Here is a 19,100-nt window from a genome sequence, read left to right on the forward strand (position 1 = left end):
GTGGCCCCTGTACTCATCTGGGCCCTCAGGGTAAGAGCCCTGATTTCAGGACCCCCTCACTTCATCTTTCTCCTCCTCCTTTCCAACAGTTGACCAACAGAAAGTGCTTAGAAACAGTGATAGCGCTTCTTTAAACAGCAGGACGGCCGAAGAGGCAGAGTTCTCCTACGACATGTCCAGCTCGAGTGGACCATTTGCTCACACGTCCATGGGCTGCCGAGGATCACACAAGAGGGCGAATAGGGGAAGGATGTGATTAGCACATCCACCTTTCCTAGAGCATCCAATCAGATCATTGAGAGAAGATGGAGCGAGAGGAAGCAAAGACGAAGAGACAGAGAGAGAAGATGGAGAGAGACAGAGAGAGAAAATGGACAGAGATAGAGAGAGAGGAGAAAGAGATGGAGAGAGAGAGAGGAGAGAGAGAAAGAGATAGAGAGAGAGGGGAGAGAGAGGGAGAGTAGAGAGAGAGCAAGAGCGAAGCGAGAGAAGACACAACAGTAAACTTCCCAACGCTGTAGTACAGGTAATCTTGAGAACAGTAAGCGTTATTCCATATGTACAATGGTTGCTTTGAACTGTTCTGGAGCAGCATTAACTTTTCCTCTTAGGGAATGAGCCCTTTTACAGGACGGAGAAGCCACAAACTGTATCGATTGTGAGCTGGGCTTCCAAGTCAGCATCAAGAAGCCACACTCCTTGTGTAAGTGAACCAAATGTATAAATTTGCTTATGCTAAGAAGATACGATGGTCAGCTGCAGGACTTGAATACATTGGCTCAGGAGCTCAGAATCCCTTCGATGGGCCTTCGAAGACCCTCCATGCTCTTTAGATCCCATCAAAGTGGCAGCAAGCGGTCGGGGACCCGAAGGCACGCACGTGCTCCGCATGGGACTCGACCAGCAGAACCGGCGTGGATACATCTGTCCTATTTAACAGTGTGGCCTCCGGTTCCTTGTCAAACCGGCTCATGGAAACCTCTGACAAGTTGGAGAAGCCGGAGATGAAGGAATGGACTACCCCGTCCACCCCAATGTCAACGTCCAGGAGAGGTCCACCTGTCACCTCTGCTAGGGGCTTCTCAAAGTAGATGTGCTTTATGATACTTTGAGCAACAGCAATGGGGACAGAGCTCCCTCCCGTTGCTCCCACTCCTAGGACATCATCCTCGTCATTAGGTTTGACCACCACCGGACACGCCCAGAAGAGCGTGGCCGAGCTCGCGCTGAAGGCAAAGTCACTAAGCAGGATCCCAGTGGACGAAGAAATAAACCTGGAACCAAAGGAGCTGTTGAGTGAAACGGAGATTAGAAGAACGTTGCCATGACTATCCGCCGTAGCGATATGGGCGCCTATATCAGCAAAGCTCAAACTTGCTACGTCCTTTGCAGTTACTGGCTGTCCTGAAGAGTTGGAAGTCCTACCACGCAGAATGTCTCCAAGGCCAAGGGCATAGCCATACTTTGAAGAGTTTAGTATGTGCAGATAAGTGTCGATGGTGCTTTGCTCACCATCAACGCTCGTCACAGCGAGCTTCCTTCTGTTCACTTGCTTTAAAATATCACCGATGATATTTCCAGATGCCGGGGGTGGAGCTGCGTAGAGGTGAAACCCATCCAACTCAAAGGACAAGGCATTTACAAACTCCACGGTGGACGCCTTCATGGCGTCCGTGAACATCTTTATTTCAGAAGGAGAAAGGCCTGTCGTGGAAAGATCTTCAGACAGATGCTGCACGACAGTCTCAGGCAGCGCTCCTCCTTCCATCATGGTTGTTGATGACTTTAGAATTTCAGCAAGCTTTGGGTTAGCCGAAACAGCGCCTTCTTCCTTCAAGCTGCCATTAGTGTAGCAGAACCACTCGCGGAGGCTGGAGGACTTCACCTGGTCTTCGTTCTCCCTTAGAGCTCTCGCAAGGACGCCGTCAATCCGGAAGCCATCTTCTGCCATCTGGAGGGGCAGGTCGAGGAGTTTGGCCCACTCCAGGACACCGTACTGCTGGTGAATTACCCACAGGCCCTGCAACACCATGGGGATCCCGAAGCGCCTGGACGATGACCCCGTAGGCATGGCATTCAGCGCCCTCGCATGACCAGAGGTGGCGTTGTAGTAAATGGCTGAAAGGACTCCACCTGCAAACAAAGAAGAAAACAATTATCAAAGAGCTGTTCAAAGGGATATCAGCCTGATCCGCCTCTTTCCACAACAACTTCTCATCCCATTTTTAGACAAAACAGCCAGCATTTGACTGAACATTCAGTTTATAACTCACAAATCATGCTGCTGAAAGTAGGATATTTGCTCAAGGAGGACTATTCCTATGATTGGAGTAAATTTCCAGCTTTCCTAGAATTAACAATGAATCATAGGTACATTCCTGAAAATCAGAGATTGACAGGAGTATTCAAATGGGGAAACATCCTTTACAACGCAACTTTTACCACGCAGTGCCTTTACGACGCAACTATTACAACACATGTCATTACAACACATTGCACTGGGGGGCGCTCTCGGATAGGGAATAGATTTATTTACTATCCAACACCTTCCCTGCTATCCACGGGGACTGGAGTTGGAATAGTAAATTAAACTATTCACTATCCAGCACCCCTAAGTGCTATGCGTTGTAACAGCATGCGTTGTAAAAACTGCGTCGTAACAGCATGCGTGGTAAAAGCATGCGTTGTAATGTCATACATCAATTCAAATGTTCACATTTTACATATGGAAAATTTCCACTAGGGGGGAAAGGTTTACACTCAGATATTTGCCACAATGGTGTGAAACTTCTTTGTCTGAAGAACGACCTCGTGTTCCAGATAAACTGATTAGAAGCAAATTATTGATCCCTTTTGTACTGAACAGTTTCCAGCACTGAGGAGCCGCAGTTGAGCTGTCCAAGCATGCAAGGCACCTTATCCCTTCCTAAACAACTGGCCAACAAGAGTTGCACAAGTCCTCCAAGTAAACATTTAATCTTTCACCGTGGAGTCAGTTCCACAGTTCTAAAGAGGGGGGATGGTCGCCCTACTGACCAGAAGTCCACGCGGGAGACCTGGGACCCTTCGTGCTGTGAATCAGGATTCACTTTTGCGGTCTGAGCAGCCATTTGCAAACTACACTGAATTAAAAACACGTCTTGCTGCCTCCAGGCAAGCTGAGTCCCTCTTTCAACAATGAATCCATTTTACTATTAATTATGGATAATCTTATAGTGCTGGAAGATTGCAGAGGGGCTGCTGCGTTGTTCCTGCTGAAGAGATTAACCTGTCAATCAAACTGTGTGCAGACTTCTCACCAGTTTCTCATTTTGTGATGTGACCAATGTACTGATAGGTTGTGTCGCAAAATCAACAATTTATGGGCGTGGCAGAACGACCTGCCTAATAAATATTAATGAAGTGAGCCACTATTTGCAATCTCTTCTAATTGGCCATGAACACAGGGATACTGACCTGCAAGGAAGAGCAGGCCGCCATCATTGTGTTTGCATTCCAAAATGGAAATCATTTTTAAAGCCGCCTGGGTAGCTTAATTCCGCCGCGGTGCGGCGGTTTAGTGGAGTGGGCTGGGCCGCGTCAGCCAACGGACGTTTGCAGCACTATGGACATAGTGCTCGCGATGGCCGTTGGCCGACAAACGCAGCGAAGGGGTTAAAAGAACTAGTGCTGAAAAAAAAAAAGTGTTTTGCCTAGGTGAAAATATAGGGAGAGCAGACAGTTGTCTCCTGGGCCCAGCCTCTTCCCCCTGAAACAACCGGACACATTTTCCAGAGGAGAAGCCTCCTTTGAGGAGTGTTATCCTTCAGTGTTTGCCACCGATACACCTCCCTGCAACTCGCAATAGGAAGGAGCGCCCTTTTCAGGTTCTGTCCTTATTGCAATTCGGAATGAGTCGCAAAACCTCTTTGGGATTAGAAAGGCTGTTCCCCATCGCTAGAGGGGTTTAGTAAATACTAAAATGCGAGTTTGTGGTTTTAACCCATGCAGTTTGCAAATTGGAGGATTTGCGTCTACAAAACACTTTAGCACATCTGGCGTCGAGCGGACAGACAGCCAGCCACCTGGATAACGCTGGGAGTTTTAATACTACAACACTATCAGCCTGATTCATGAATCTAAATTGCACTCGCAAACGGCCTTTTGCGAGTGCAATTTTGGCATTTGGGATTCACAATCCCAAATGCAAAAATCGCTAATAAAGAATTAGCAAATATGCGAGGATTAGCATTTAAGGAATCTCTATTAGAGATTCCTTAAATGCTATTCATGACACTTTTAAAAATTGCGAATTTGCAATTTTGGGCCGCTATTTACCGAGAGGTCAGACCTCTCGGTAAATAGCAAAAACTTAGAAAAATGCTTTTAAAAGCATTTTTCTAAGTTGCATGTTGCACACACACATGTCCTTTGGACATGTGTGTGCGCAACACCTGTTCAAATGTGCATTTAAGGGGTGCTACAGGGTGTCCTTTGGACACCCCTGGCACCCTTAAAATCGCTATCTTATTTGCGAGTAGCAAATTGCTACTCGTAAATAAGGGATACACCCCATTCATTCCTATGGGCCTTTTGGCCCATAGGAATGAATGGGGAGTTATTCCTTATTTGCGAGTAGCAATTTGCTACTCGCAAATAAGGAATGTGTAGGAATCGCTATTTATTTAGCAATTCCTACATGAATACCGTTTTGCGAGTCCTCAATAGCGATTCGCTATGAATCGCTATTAGGGGCTCGCAAAACGGCCCGTTCATGAATCAGGCTGTTAATTTCCAATTTCCTTCCTGTAGTTTACTGTAGACATTGCACAACTACACTATTTTACTAATACTTTCTTGGCTGAACTGATTTGGACATTTAACTTTCTTTTCAATGTCTAAGCTAATGACACTACAAATCTAATCAGACACAAGCAAAATACAGGCTGCACCGGTATGAAGTTTGAGATTTCAGAACTGCCTCTCCACAATAAAAGACCAGGACGAGTGGAGCTGGAGGCGATAGTTAAACTTCTCCAGATCCCACCTTGCTCCGTTTGGAGCTTGAGCGCCGCAGACATCCACCATTTCTGGTCCTCCTTCACGGGGATAACCCTCAGACTGAGAACCACAGCAAAAAACTCCTGGGTCTACAAGAACAGAGCAGAGATGCTGGGAAGACTGAACTTTACTCCATCTCAGGCAGGTCACCTTTCCAGCATCACTTCTTTGCTCTTCTAGACCCAGGAGAATTTTGTTGTGGTTCACACCAGTAAATTCTGGGAGTCAACTCCCACTGGTCTTTAAACCTCCTCTGGCCCTCCTTCTGTGCTTTAATAATTCTCAGACTACAATCAAGGGTAACACAATGTGGGTTCTGAGTCGACTCACTCAGTGAGTGCTGTTGTGAGCTCAGGTTTTTTGTCACTGGAGAGTGTCCATGGTTACCAGTGAATATTACACTGCTTCCTCCCGCATGAGGACTCCGAGCCTTCTGTCACAACAACTACAGCGCGTGAGATCACTTCTGACGAAACCCACCAGGATCCAGCGAGCGCGAGAGCTTGTCTGAGGCTCTGTCCGTGCTACACCGATGACCTGTTTATAAAATATTCTACTAGTGCCTTAAAGCCATCTTTTCATTCTGAACGCCTAGGTGAGGACACACAGTATTTTCAGGCCGCTAAGACAGTCGTGCGTTGCTGCCTGATGACGTAAGGTGTATTGTTGATAAAGTACAGTTGCACCTACACCTTTAGGAAACCGCTCTGCTCTCCTTGTCGGTTCAAACTCTAGTTGAATTTCTTAAATCTACACTAGTTACAACTGTTACTAGCAGCATTGTCAACTCGTCAATGGGTGCCACACAAGTGAGATACCATTTTTATCAGGAGACTTAGGGGAACACAGATTCGTAGACCAACCGTTATTACCTATTGACTATCGATGCATTTCTGCCTTTCAAATGTAAGACAATGTGTAAAAAAGAAGTGACTTTGAAAAATTTCCTATAATTCACATGCTAGTATGGGTACTCACAATTTCAGAGATGTGGAGATACCTACTACTTCTAAAATCTACATTTTATTCCCATTTCAGAAACACATATGTGTCCTTGATACCCATTTTGTAAATACCCGGAACACTATGAAAAAACATTGCAAAATGCAGCTCAGTTATTGGTTTTGGATTCCTCTGGTTCATGGTGAACGTACAAGTCCTTTATATCCCCACAACCAGAAGTGTCTACCGGATGCAACGTTATATTACTTTAAAAAGTCTGTCATACTTAGAAGAAGTTACAGGTGAAAACGTTGGCACAAATGGCTGTTTTTTCAACTCATTTTCAATATTTCTTATTTTGAACAGTTAGTTTCCATAACAAAACCTTGAAGGATCTACACAAATGACCCCTTGCTGAATTTAGAATGATGCCCACTTTTCAGAAATGTATTGATTTCCGGGATCCATTATTGCTTTCATACCCATTTCTACCACTAACTGAAAGGAGGTTGAAAGCACAAAAAGTAGCAAAAATAGACTATGTCCCAGTAAAATGCCAAAATGTGTAAAACATTTTGGTTTTCCGACAAAAGTCTACTTGTCCCTGAAAGCAGGGAAGAAGGTGATTTCAGCAACACAACCCCTTTGTTGATACCATTTGCAGGGAAAAAAACAGACTCTTTCTTCTCTCGCACTTAGTCCCCATTTTTCGAAAAAAAACATTTAGCTGTATTTTGGCTAATTTCTGGGTCCCCTCCAGGGGAATCCACAAACACTGGGTACCTTCAAATTCCCCATGATGTTGGAAAAAAGGATGCATATTTGGCATGGATACCTTATGTGGACAATAAGCTACAGAGGCCTAAGCACAAACTACCCCAAATAGCCAAAAAAGGCTTAGCACAGGGGTGGGGGGGAAGGCCTAGCAGCGAAAGGGTTAAGAAATGTAATTTATATTTGCGGTATAGAGTTTAGAGTTAAGCCCTGCTTCCATTTTTTTTAACAGAATGGTCTTGAAACACAAGTGGCTGGCCATATGTGGAGACCGACTTACTATTAGTGTCCTTTTGTTTGTGGTAATAACTCAAATTCGTAAATTTAGCCCCACACTCTCTCAGGTGGAGGTGAAATGAAAGTCTGCACATTTGAGTAACTGCACACTCTGGTTTTCTGAATAAGTTCAAGGATTAAAGTTGCTGAAAAGTGTAGGAGTAATGTTACACACGTAAATCACTCACAAGTGTAACATACCTTTGTGAATAGCTCTGCATGTGTCCCTGTGCCTGTCTAAGTGTGTCCATGTGTGTGGGGGCTTGAGCGTGTGTTTTATGTATGTTTCGGTAGGGCATGCATGCATTAGTTTGAGCGCGTGTGTGTGAGTTTGCGCTGCAGCATGCATGGGTGCTAGCCCGAGGGTGTGTATGTGTGATGGGGCCCGATTGTGTGTATGTTTCGGTGGAGCATGTTGTATTTATTAGCATGCAGTGCAGTTTGCTAGGCCTGCCAACAGGGGGCATAGCGATCAGGACTGAAGGGGACAGGAGGTGGGGAGGAGCCAGCATCCCTTCTCCATAGTCATGCCCCATCACGAAAATGTACCTTGGGAGCAAAAGGAAACATGAGGTATGTGCTTTGAGTCCTGCACACGCGTCTATTATATAATTCGGACCAGGCACTGACGTATGTGAGGTGGTTCATGAGCAAGACACCCAGCACAGAGGAGGTCAATGCAGCACTATTTAGCATCAAATGTAAAGGAAAATAGAAGTGGGCGGGGTTACACTCACATTTTAATCTGTTGTGGTGAAAGAGTGATACAGTTTTTTCACCATTGTGCACTAGTTTGTGCCCTCTGATAAGGTAAACACCCATTACGACGCGGTAGTGACACTGCAGTGCCATTAAAACGCGGGTTTTACAACGCAAGTCATTACCACGACTTGCGCTGGAGGGCGCTCTAGACTAAGGAATAGTAGATTTACTATTCCAACACCTTCCCTACTGTACGTAGGCTGGTGGTGGAATAGTAAATCTTAATATTCCTTAGTCAAGCACCCTACAGCGCAAGTCGTGGTAACGGCTTGTGATGTAAAACCTGCGTTGTGATGGTACTGCGGTGTTTTCTACCGGGTTGTACCATCATACATCCCTCTGATAATGATGTCATCACAAACCTTATTGTGGTGAAAGTCACAAACTGAAGTATTAAGGGCTCATTGTGTCGAGAGTTAAGGTCGGCAGATCAAACTCTTGCATGGAGAATTCAGCCCTTCATCCTTCTGAGACCACCTGGATGAGAGTCAAGTTACACTAGTACTAGTATTAGTAATATTTGCTTGAAGAATGTACTATTTAAAGTGCTCTGTGTCAAGTTCTATAAAAGTACATTTTAATACAATGATGATTCATTCTCTGCACTGTGTTTTGTTCTACATGGAATAAACCGACCGCAGGTGTGTGCGGGAAAGCAAAAGACACATAATTGATGGACGGAATGCTTAACATATCAAAACATTCACCCCCAGTCAAGAGATTTGGGTTAAATCCATCTTTCTTTTGCTCACCACACCACCCCAGTTTAGACCTGGCTATATGCAAATCTGTCTGACCCTGTGCCTCATGGGAACAGTCAAGCAGAACTGCCAAGCCAGGTCCTCCCTAGACTGGAAACAATCATCCTGGGACTGGTTTCGGGCGAACAGCCATCATCAGCCAGGCTAGCTTGACTCCAGTGGCAAAGTGAGGTGTGTGCAGAGCTGGTTTCCAATGCCACAAAAGTACTGCAATATTTCACGAGTATTCCTTGTAACTGGATGTGAAACACATGGGTCTTGGCATAAGTGTATGAAATCTGTATTGTAATAAGCACAAGTTAGCCGATTTTCTCGAAGATTTGTTGATGGAAGACCACATCAGCTTAACCACCCTTGGAAAAGCTGGCCTTGCCTGCTTCACTCCAATTCTGGATGCCTATTCCAGCTCTATTCAGTCATAGGTTGCCAGGTGACTGCTTGCACATAACACAATGATCTACAAGGTAAACAAGGAACTCAAAAGGATGCAAACCTTATGACAGCCTGAGCCTACAGTGCTTACTTAGTAAGAAAAAAAAAGTGTCAGGGCTCTCGTCAGAAGGCCACAACAGCTCGCACCATACAATGCCCTGCCTGCTCTGCCAATAATAGTAACAGCACAACTACTAACCCTCACACTCCTACAAGTGTAACAATTCAGATTATTTCATGCACCCAATGCTATAATTATGGCTTGTGTGGCAGATAAAAATGTATTCAATATACATTAGAAATGAATAACCGTCGTTGTGGTCGCAACCTGGGGTTCATCCTCGACTCAACACTCTCCATGACCAAGCAAGTCAACGCTGTCTGATCCTTCTGCTTCAACACCCTCCGCATGCTCTGCAAGTTCTACAATTGGATCTCCACCGAAACAAGAACGGTCACCCAGGCCCTCGTCAGCAGCAGGTTGGACTATGGAAACGCTCTCTACACAGGAGCCTCAGCCAAACTTCAGAGAAGACTTCAACGCATCCAGAACGCCTCCGCACGCCTGATCCTCAACATCCCTCGCCACAGCCACATCACACCCCACCTGAGAGACCTGCACTTACTTCCCATCAACAAGAGAATCACCTTCAAGCTCCTCACCCACTCACACAAGGCACTCCACAACACCGGATCAGCATACCTCAACAGTTGACTCACCTTCTACACCCCAAACCGCCAGCTCCGCTCCGCCAACCTCGCCCTCGCCACCGTTCCCCGCATCTGAAGAACGACCACCGGCGGTAGATCGTTCTCCCACCTCGCCGCCAAGACCTGGAACATCCTCCCCATCCTCCTACGGCAGACCCGAGACCTACTGACCTTCAGAAGACTCCTCAAGACCTGGCTATTCGAGCAGTAGCAACTCCCCTCTTCCCCCCCAGCGCCTTGAGACACTCCAGGGTGAGTAGTGCGCTTTACAAATGCTCTGATTGATTGATTGATCTCTAAATTAGCCAGACAGCACCACCTTGCGGGAGACAGTCAAAAGCGCCGGTGTTGATAATTAAGTACTGGTGCCGAGCAGCAAAAACCACCTGCTCAAATTAAGCACTGATTGTGTCACCATCACTAACAATACCAATGCCTTAGACAGAGTTAACAAAACACTGTTGTTCCAGCTCTGGGCTTTCAGGTAACAAACAATGGCATTCTTGGGGCTGATGTTTCGAATAGAGCTGATGGGACTAACCCACACCTGAAACACAAGGATTCATGAAAAGAGAGGCTTAGCCTGGAAACATGTTGTCCGAGCGACTTAGGGTGGTCCAGCAACCTCAGCCAGAGATGCTGCAGCGAGGGTGCAACAACATGCATAACTGTGTCAAACTGAACTCTAACCTTTCCAAGGCCCTTGTGTCCATAGCTCACACCAACACAATTTGTTTACATTCTGCGACTTGTGGTATTGATTTCATAATCAAAGAAGTGGGACACACAAAAAGCCTGGCCTGGACAAGCCATTCATGCATGAAGCTGTGAATCTTGACGACTTGGGTCAAGTTCTAGATCTACCGGTTGGAAATGGATTACTCACAATGACCAAGGGGCAGCCATCTTAGCCAGAAGTTACGCTGGACCGGCATGTGTTCACATGTTTAACATGTAAGAGTACCACGTGACTCCATGTCACCAAGGCTGCAATGCCCACGTGCCGGGCTTTTCTTTTATAGCTTGTTTTGGTGTGTATTTGCAGGGACATCTTAAAGATTCTGGAGGTCCTTGTCAAAACATAGTTTGGAAGCCCCTGCTTCTAACAACTCTCCTCAGCGTTTTATATATCGCAAACTTGATCCGAAGATATCAGAGCGCTTTACATGAGCACCAGTTGCGTTACAGAAGGACACATTCATTTTTTTGTTAGGCGCAGGAGATTGAGGGATTTGCCCAGAATCACAGGATGTTGATTGTCATTGCAGAGGCTCGAACCAGATTTGAGATCGACCGCCCTAGCCGTTAGGCCACATCCTCTCCTCTCTCTGAATGTATTATTCATTTTCAGCTCAAGCACGCCAACGTGAACTATGGTCTGATCATGTACGACCCTCTTTGTTGGCTCCGAATCTTTAAGGGGACCCCAATCCATCAGGGGGCTCCAACTCAGTGCAAAGCCTTTGAATATTTATGAGATACGGGAGACCTGGGAGCCCCTTTCATACTGTGCAGGGGCCCCATCATTTTTACTTTGTGCTGCTGTCTGGGTCAGTCCTGGAAGCTGAATGATGTCCCCTCTTAATTGACGCCTTTATCTCCTTTGTGGATGTACGATGTTACAACGCGATCAAAATGATCGCGGGACATCACAACACATCTTTTACAATGTAAATGTAAATGTAAATGTACAGGAATTTATATAGCGCAAATCACCGAGCGGTTTCTAAGCGCTTGCTTAGGGAACCCGTCCTGGTATTCCCCTGTGAGATAACCCCGGAAGGGTATCCGCAAGGTGAAAGCCAGGCATCCCGCCGCGAGGGCAATTCGTTACCACGACTTGCGCTGTAGGGTGCAGGACTTAGGAATAGTAAGATTTACTATTCCAACTCCAGCCTACGTACAATAGGGAAGGTGTTGGAATAGTAAATCTACTATTCCTTTGTCTAGAGCGCCCCCCAGCTCAAGTCGCGGTAACGACTTGCGTTGTAAAAGACATGTCGTAATGGCACCGCGGTGTTTTGACCGCGGTTTAAAGGTTGTAGACCGACCTAAGTAGGAGAAAGATCTTCCGCCCATCCGAGAAAGCTTGATTTTAGGAATGACAAACTTCTCTTTTCGTCATGTCCCCGACCTGTCTGGTTTATTCTTTGACTTTGCGACTTCATGATGTTTAGTCTTTCTTTGCCGCCGGTTTGCCTTTGTTTAGTTTTGGGCTCATTGCCCCTCCCCCTCCACCTTTGTGTTCTCTCTGACTTGTTCTTGCGTTTCCTTTTCCCTGGTAGACTATAATAATAATAATATCCACATTTGTAAAGCGCACAATCACCTGTTAGGGTCTCTAGGCGCTGGGGGCCATCAGGAAGATTAAGCAAGCTATTGCCCAGAGTCACATGGTGCTGGGCTAATCTGCCGCCGGTGCCGGGGATTGAACCGTGATCCCCAGATTCCGGAGTCAGTCGCCCTGGCCGCGGCGCCACACCTTTGCGGCGCCTATACAAGGCTGTGTTTTTTATACTCTAGTAACTGATGCAGTTCTGTACTACTGTTTGCTTTCTGTGATTTTGCAATGTTCCCCTGATGTTCTATCCCTCCCTCCGCCTCTGGACTTGACGGACGCTGCTTTTCATACTGCCATCCCGCCTGGCTGTCCTCCCGTAAGATATCTGGGACAACTTGGAGGTTTTGAGAAGAGTTAAGAACTACTCCATTGGACTTTTGGACTACGTCGCTTTTGCACACCATCATTTTGTGACCTTCTGCGATTGTCACGCCAGTCCCGTTCCACCATCTTGTGACCTGGTCCATCCCTCCGGCCCCACTGGTCCCCAGCTGGACTAATTTGGATCATCTCTCTTCTCCACGGATCTTCGCATCATCTAAGAATATTGCTGATACCTCTGTTCCCCCCATTCTTTTCATGTCATGTCGACCCCCCCCTGATTATTTGCATGTTTAATGACATGGTTCGTATTGTGCAATACTTCATTTATCCTTTGTTAACTCTGTGTAATTTTTGTATCTTACCAATACCCTTGTAAGCACGTTGACTCCTCCAGGTCTTTTCCAACACCCCCGGTGGCCATCCCTGTGATTCTGCCTGTACCAGCCTGACCTTAAAGTGGCGGCTGAACTTTCCCCCCTGAGCCACATCTTCCCTTTCCCTCCGCAATCTTTTGTTTCCTATGTTTCTGCGATCTCCATACTCTGCCTACACTCTTTTCACCCTTTAACAAGCTTTTTACTGCTAGCCCTCCCATTTTAGACCATGAGGGTAACTGTTTTTGGTTAAGCTACATTCATTTTTGGCAGACTACTCATATTATTTTCTTGGCTTTTTCCTACTACCTCCAACGTTAGCTGCTCTAGGGCAGTGGGAGTCGGTACCAGGGTACCTACTCTCATTTCCCCCATTCTGCTGTAAAGATCCGCCCCTACTGCTCAACGGTCCCTAAACTACCTCCTTTAATGTGCCCCTTACCAAAGCCCTCTTTCTCCCCTTGTTGGGAAGAGATCCAGCATTTTTGCCCTGGAGTCTCAGATTCCCCTCAGAGATAGTCCACAGTGTTAAGGGATTCATATATAGCGGAGGTTTGGGAATGTTCCCATTAGCGCTGGGTATCGCTGGGAACTCAGAACCGTACACCGTGAACGGCGCTCTCTTGAAACCTTTTCACGATCTCTCCTAGGCCGATACTCTAACCCTCTGAGGTATTGCGACGACCAATCTACCTTTGGCCGATGACCGGTGGAGTTGCCCTACGCAGCTATTGAGGAGTTTGGCTCTGGTTCCCCCCTTGGCCGTCACCTACCCATCCGATCATCAAACACTGTTTCTTTTTTCGTCGCCCTGTTGTGTTTCCTACCCCCTCCCTCACCTCTTTCCTCCCTCACTCTTTATCTTCCACCTTCTGTTCCTTCCCTCTCTCCCCCTGCCTGCTTTTTCTTCCCCATACCCGAGCCATCCCTTTGTACCTCTTGTATCTCCAGTAACCACGCACCTGAAACTGTCGTAACTATGTTTTGAAGCAATTGTACCTCCTCATGTAAAGCGCTCTGATACATCTGGATTTAGCCAGCGCTATATAAAACTTTTCAAATAAATAAAGGATGGGCTCATAGAAAGGTGGAGACCCTGGGCCAGACCCCGCTTTGCTCCTGCTTTAAAAAGTCTCTGTGCATTTGTTGAAAGGATCAACTGATATCCAGGACCACAACTCCCAGAATGCTTAGGTTTTTTGATAAATACCTCGGTCTGGAACATTGCTTCCTTGGTTACATGGAGTGATCTGGTGACTGCACTGCAGGGCCTCCACCCATTAGAATCCCACACATAGCAGCAGGGCTTGAGGTGGGGTACCACGCGGGTGGGTGGCGTCTCCACACTTATTAACAAACCACCACTAACAGTTGGACTTCACTCTTTGGCCTCTTCTGTCGTGACGTCACTTCCGGTGACAGCGTCCCCCCCACTTCTTTTTTTACAACTTGTGCCCTGCATAGTTGACTCCTGGGAAGACCAGTTTCTTAAGTACACAGGAGACTGGCACTTATCCTGTTCAGAACCATGAATACTGCTGCAGCTCTGCCTCCTCCGGCTGCCTCGCGAGCAGGGAGGAGCTCTTGTGCTCATCCCAAGACTTAGACAGCATCAGCAGAGTGCAATGCCACCTACCGCCACAAGGTGTCAGTGCGGCGCTGAGAAGCAGCTGCAGCTCTCTGCAGCGTCACACCAGCAGCATCTGCTGTGCTATGTTTTTTAAACAAAATGTATGCGTTTTTATAGCGCGGACTTCACCCGCAGGTCTCAGAGCGCTTCACAATAGGAACAGTAGTGAAACATTATGGAAAAATTACAAGTGAGCATGTTACAAAAGCAAACGTGAGGCAATGGTGGCAATTGTGCATGTATCCATCGAGAGCAAACAAAATACGAGAGGTAGCAAACGATACATTACAAGAGGGAAAGTGACGTGTGCATGTTACCAAAAAGAGTAAACAATACAAGTAGAAGTATAATACTGCAATAAATGGCAGACACTCAAACCACAAGAACACACTGCCAGCAGCGCTAGGAGGCCTCTGCTGGCAGTCGGGCTCTCAGGCAGCATGCAGTCCCGGCTGTACGGCGCAGACAGGGGTCGGAGGACCGTGACATTATTTCAAGGTCTGGTTTGATGGACACGTCCTGCTCAATGGACTGTCATGGGTCACTCTGGTGTCATTCCTGAATCAATAAGTCGGTTCTCTTTGGAGCACTCTTTCTGATGCTGTGACAGCCCCGCAGGCTTGAGACGTATCTCCAGGCGCTAGACCAGACACAGCCAGGCCTCTCCACCTCGAGCGGCTGCCTGGACTCTATGGAGCAGGGCAGACTGCAGCCACTCATATATGCCACCCTACAGAGTGACGTCAGCTCCTGGACAGAGCCCAAGGACACAGAGACAGGGCAGAGCCAAGGAAGGAACAAGCATGGGCAAAGCCAATCAGTCACGCCTTTTGCCTCTATTGGCATTGCCAATGCTTTTTTTTGGTCGATAGTATGTGTGCATTTCTCAACACGCTGAAGTATGTACATGCTTTCGTCATTACTTGGCCGCCATTTTTATTTTATTTTAGTTAGTGCTCTAAGATGTCAGACACCACCTACAAATGTAAATTAAAAAATAAAATTGTATACATCTACAAAAGCTCGGTTTCAAAACAACTACCCAGCAAAAAAGTGCAGTTTTTATACCCTCCCAATTAATCAATCAATCAGGGGTTTGTAAAGTGCGCTACTCACCCGTGAGGGTCTCAAGGCATGGGGGAGGGGGTGAGGTTCAGCTCTGGGTCAGTCGAAGAGCAAGGACTTGAGTCTCTTCCTGAACGTGTGCATGGTCGGGGAGCGCCTGATGTTAACTGGGAGCTCGTTACAGGTCTTGGCTGCGGTGTAGGAGAAGGCTCTCCCACCGGTTCTGTTTCTGCGGATGTGGCGGACCTCTGCCAGGGCGAGGTCGGCGGAGCGGAAGTTCCTCTTGGGTATGTGGGAAGATACTCTCTCATTGAGGTATTTGGGTCCGATGTTGTTGAGGGATTTGTAGGTGTGGGGAGGAGTTTGAAGGTGATCCTCTTCTTGACAGGGAGCCAGTGGAGGACTCGTTAGTGTTGGGTCATGTGCTCGTGGCGGGCTGTCCCGAGGACGAGTCTGGCTGCGGCGTTCTGGATGCTTTAGAGTTTGTGTAGAAGTGTTCTATTGATTCTGGCGTAGAGGGCGTTGCCGTAGTCCAGTCTGCTGGTTATGAGTGCGTGGGTGACGGTCCTTCTGCAGTCAGGGTGGATCCATTTGAAGGTCTTACGGAGGATGCAAAGGCAATTGAAGCAGGTGGCAGTGACGGCATTGATCTGATGGTAGATGGAGAGGGAGGAGTTGAGGATGATGCTGAGGTTCTGCACATAGTCTGTAGGGGTAGGTGGGCTCCCGAGCGTAGTGGGCCACCAGGTGTTGTCCCAGGCTAAGGGGCAGGGACCGAGGATGAGGACCTCAGTCTTCTCTGAGTTCAGTTTCAAGCAGCTGTCTTTCATCCAGGCGGCTACGTTCTTCATTCCTTCCTGGAAGCAGAGTCTGGTGTATTTGGGATTCTTCGTGAGTGAGAGGATGATCTGGGGGTTGTCGGCGTAGAATACAATGCTGAGACCCATGCTGTCGGACGATGGCAGCGAGGGGGGCCATGTAGATGATGAAAAGCGTGTGGCTGAGTGATGATCCCTGGGATACTCTGCAGTTGATTTCCATGGGTTCAGAGAGGAAGGGAGGGAGTCGAATCCTCTGGGTTCTGCCGGAGAGGAAGCATCAGATCCAGTCGAGGGCGACTCCTTGTATCCCTGCGTCGTGAAGTCTGGCTGCGAGTGTGTGATGTGAGATGGTGTTGAAGGCTGCAGAGAGGTCTAGAAGGATGAGGGCTGCAGTGGGTACCTGGTCTAGTAGCATTCGGATGTCTACAGTGGTGGCAAGGAGGGCGGTCTTGATGCTGTGTTTGCTGCGGAATCCAGACTGAGCGACGTCCAGGATGGAGTTCTCTTTGATGAAGGTAGTTAGCTAGGCGTTTACGAGTCTCTCTGTGACTCTGGCTGCGAAGAGGAGGAGAGAGATGGGCTGGTAGTTTTTCAGGTCCGTTGGGTCGGCCATTGGTTTCTTGAGGAGGGGTTTCACCTCCGCCCGTTTCCAGTTGTCTGGGCCAATGCCAGATCTTAGGGAGGCATTGATGGTCCGTCCTAGTTCGGGTGTGATGGCGGTGGCGGACCTGTGGAAGATGTGCAGTGGGCAGGGGTTCTTAGGGGCTCCCGAGTGTTTTTATTTTTATGGTCGCTGTGATGAGTTAGACGGTGGCAGGATCCCAGGAAGAGATGGTCGGTTTGTAGGCGGCAGTGGTGCTGGTTGGGGAATGGTGTCCGGCACTGGTTCGCTGAAGTTGTTGTAGAGGACCTTTATTTTTAGATGGAAGAAGGAGCTGAGCTTGTCGCAGAGTTCCTGGGAAGGTGTGACGTCGGAGGCTTCGCAGGTGGGTTTTGTGAACTGCTGTATGACGTTGAACAGTTCCTTGGCATTGGTCACGTTGGTCCGGACTTTGTCGCTTAAGAAGGTCTTTTTGGTGTCTCTTATGCGCTGGTGGTATTCCTTCAGGGTGCTTTTGTGGTCGTTCCGAGCTTCTGTGGTTTTCTGGTTACACCAGGTTTTCTCAAGGCATCTGCAGGAGCGCCTAGCTTCTTGAAGTTCTGCGGTGAACCAGGCAGCCTTCAACGGGCATTGTTTGGCGGGGTGGTGGAGGGGTGCGAGCTCATCGGTGCAGTAGGTGACCCAGCGGTGAAATTCCCTGGCTGCGGAGTTGGTGTCAGTCGTGGTACAGGGTGGGTTTTGGCGGATGGTGGTGTTGAGGTGTTCCTCTGTGATCCAAATCTGTCGTGGTGGGCGCGGGGCTGGCTTGGGTGCAGTGGTGGTGTTGAAGGTGAAATGAACACAGTGGTGGTTCATCCAGAGTGGCTGGGTGGTGTGGCTGAAGCGGATGTTTGATCCTCCGGTGGGGCCTAGATGAACCACGGTTCCTGGCGCTGGTCGCAGACGGGCATGCCTTAGGCGCGCCAGCGGCGCGACCGCACAGCGGTTGCCATTAAGTAGGGGGGAGGCGGGAGCGGGGACTGAGTCGGGGTGAGAGGGGCGCAGGGGCAGCAGCGGCGGTGAAAATGGAATGGCAACTCAGGCAGAGATAAATAAAAAGATCAGCAGAATAAACTTAGGCAATAAAACAAGTATATAAACAATAATTCTTAGTGAGACTGGCAAATGCGGAATACCAGAACAAAACACGAGTCACCAAGGTGTTAGGAGGGCTGCTGGCGCGAACCCTGACAGTGGAGGACTCGAGGCTGCGGCGGTGAGGTGGAGCAGCTGTGGAGAGTGCTGGCCTGGACCGAAGGTCTGGGGATCACCACGCGCTCCCTGCAGCAATTGCCCTTTAGTAGGTGAGGGGGCGGGACCAGCGATGGGGAAGTGGGAGCGGGGCCTGAGTCGGGGTGAGAGGGGCCACAGGGGCAGCAGCGGTGGTAAAAATTGAATGGCAACTCAGGCAGAGAAGAATTAGTAGATCAGCAGAATAAAGAAACTTAGGCAATAAAACAAGTAAATAAACAATAATCCTTAGTGAGACCGGCGGATGCCAAATACCAGAACAAAACACGAGTCACCAAGGTGTTAGGAGGGCTGCTGGCGCAAACCCTGACAGAGGAGGACTCGAGGCTGTGGTGTTGTGATGCGGAGCTGCTGGGGTGAGTGCTGGCCTGGACCGAAAAAGGTTTTTTTCTAAAACACGGGATCGCAACAAGACCAATTGGGGTGCAGCATTGAAGTGGGTGGAGAACAAGGCAACATGAGGCAGCAACGGAGAAGCTTGAGGAGAGTGGAAGATATGTAAATTTAAAAAAATGAATTAAACAAGTCAAAAGGCAGGGAGGGCACGCAATAGATGGGGTGGGGAAAGAATGGACACATAAAACGTAGTTTTCTGAATGTGAGCAGTGGACGGATACAAGCCATCCAATCTAAAGGTTGAGCAAGAAGCTGCGCTCCAGGGGAGGGAGAAACAGAAAAGCAAGGACAGCCGTTGAATCAGGAGCCAATAGGCGAGAGTGACACGAGAGGCAGCCAATGAAAAACAAAGGACTGGCCATAAACCCACTGTAAGCTTTCAGCGGTCTGTGGGTGGGACCTAACACACAATATAGCACTAAACTCAAAAGAGGAGGAGAGGGCGATAAAGAAATTTGAAGGCAGAATCTGATCCATCAGAATGTAAATGTAAATGTAGTTGAGCTTATATAGCGCACAGCTACCCGCAGTGGGTTTCCCGGCGCTTGCTTAGGGAACCC

The 19,100-nt window shown here is 48.0% G+C and overlaps 1 protein-coding gene across 1 annotated transcript in view; it reads right to left on the minus strand.

Moving 5' to 3' along the window:
- Window positions 1–420: 420 nt before the first annotated feature.
- GGT6 (gamma-glutamyltransferase 6) overlaps window positions 421–19,100 on the minus strand; it is a 79,166-nt gene continuing 60,486 nt past the window's right edge. The window contains exon 4 of the mRNA XM_078674458.1: window positions 421–2,133. Coding sequence (XP_078530584.1) covers window positions 830–2,133 — 1,304 coding nt within the window. The 3' untranslated portion in view covers window positions 421–829. The remainder of the gene's footprint in view (window positions 2,134–19,100) is intronic.

The sequence above is a fragment of the Lissotriton helveticus genome, chromosome 2_1, assembly GCF_964261635.1.
Source record: "Lissotriton helveticus chromosome 2_1, aLisHel1.1, whole genome shotgun sequence".
Taxonomy (NCBI): domain Eukaryota; kingdom Metazoa; phylum Chordata; class Amphibia; order Caudata; family Salamandridae; genus Lissotriton; species Lissotriton helveticus.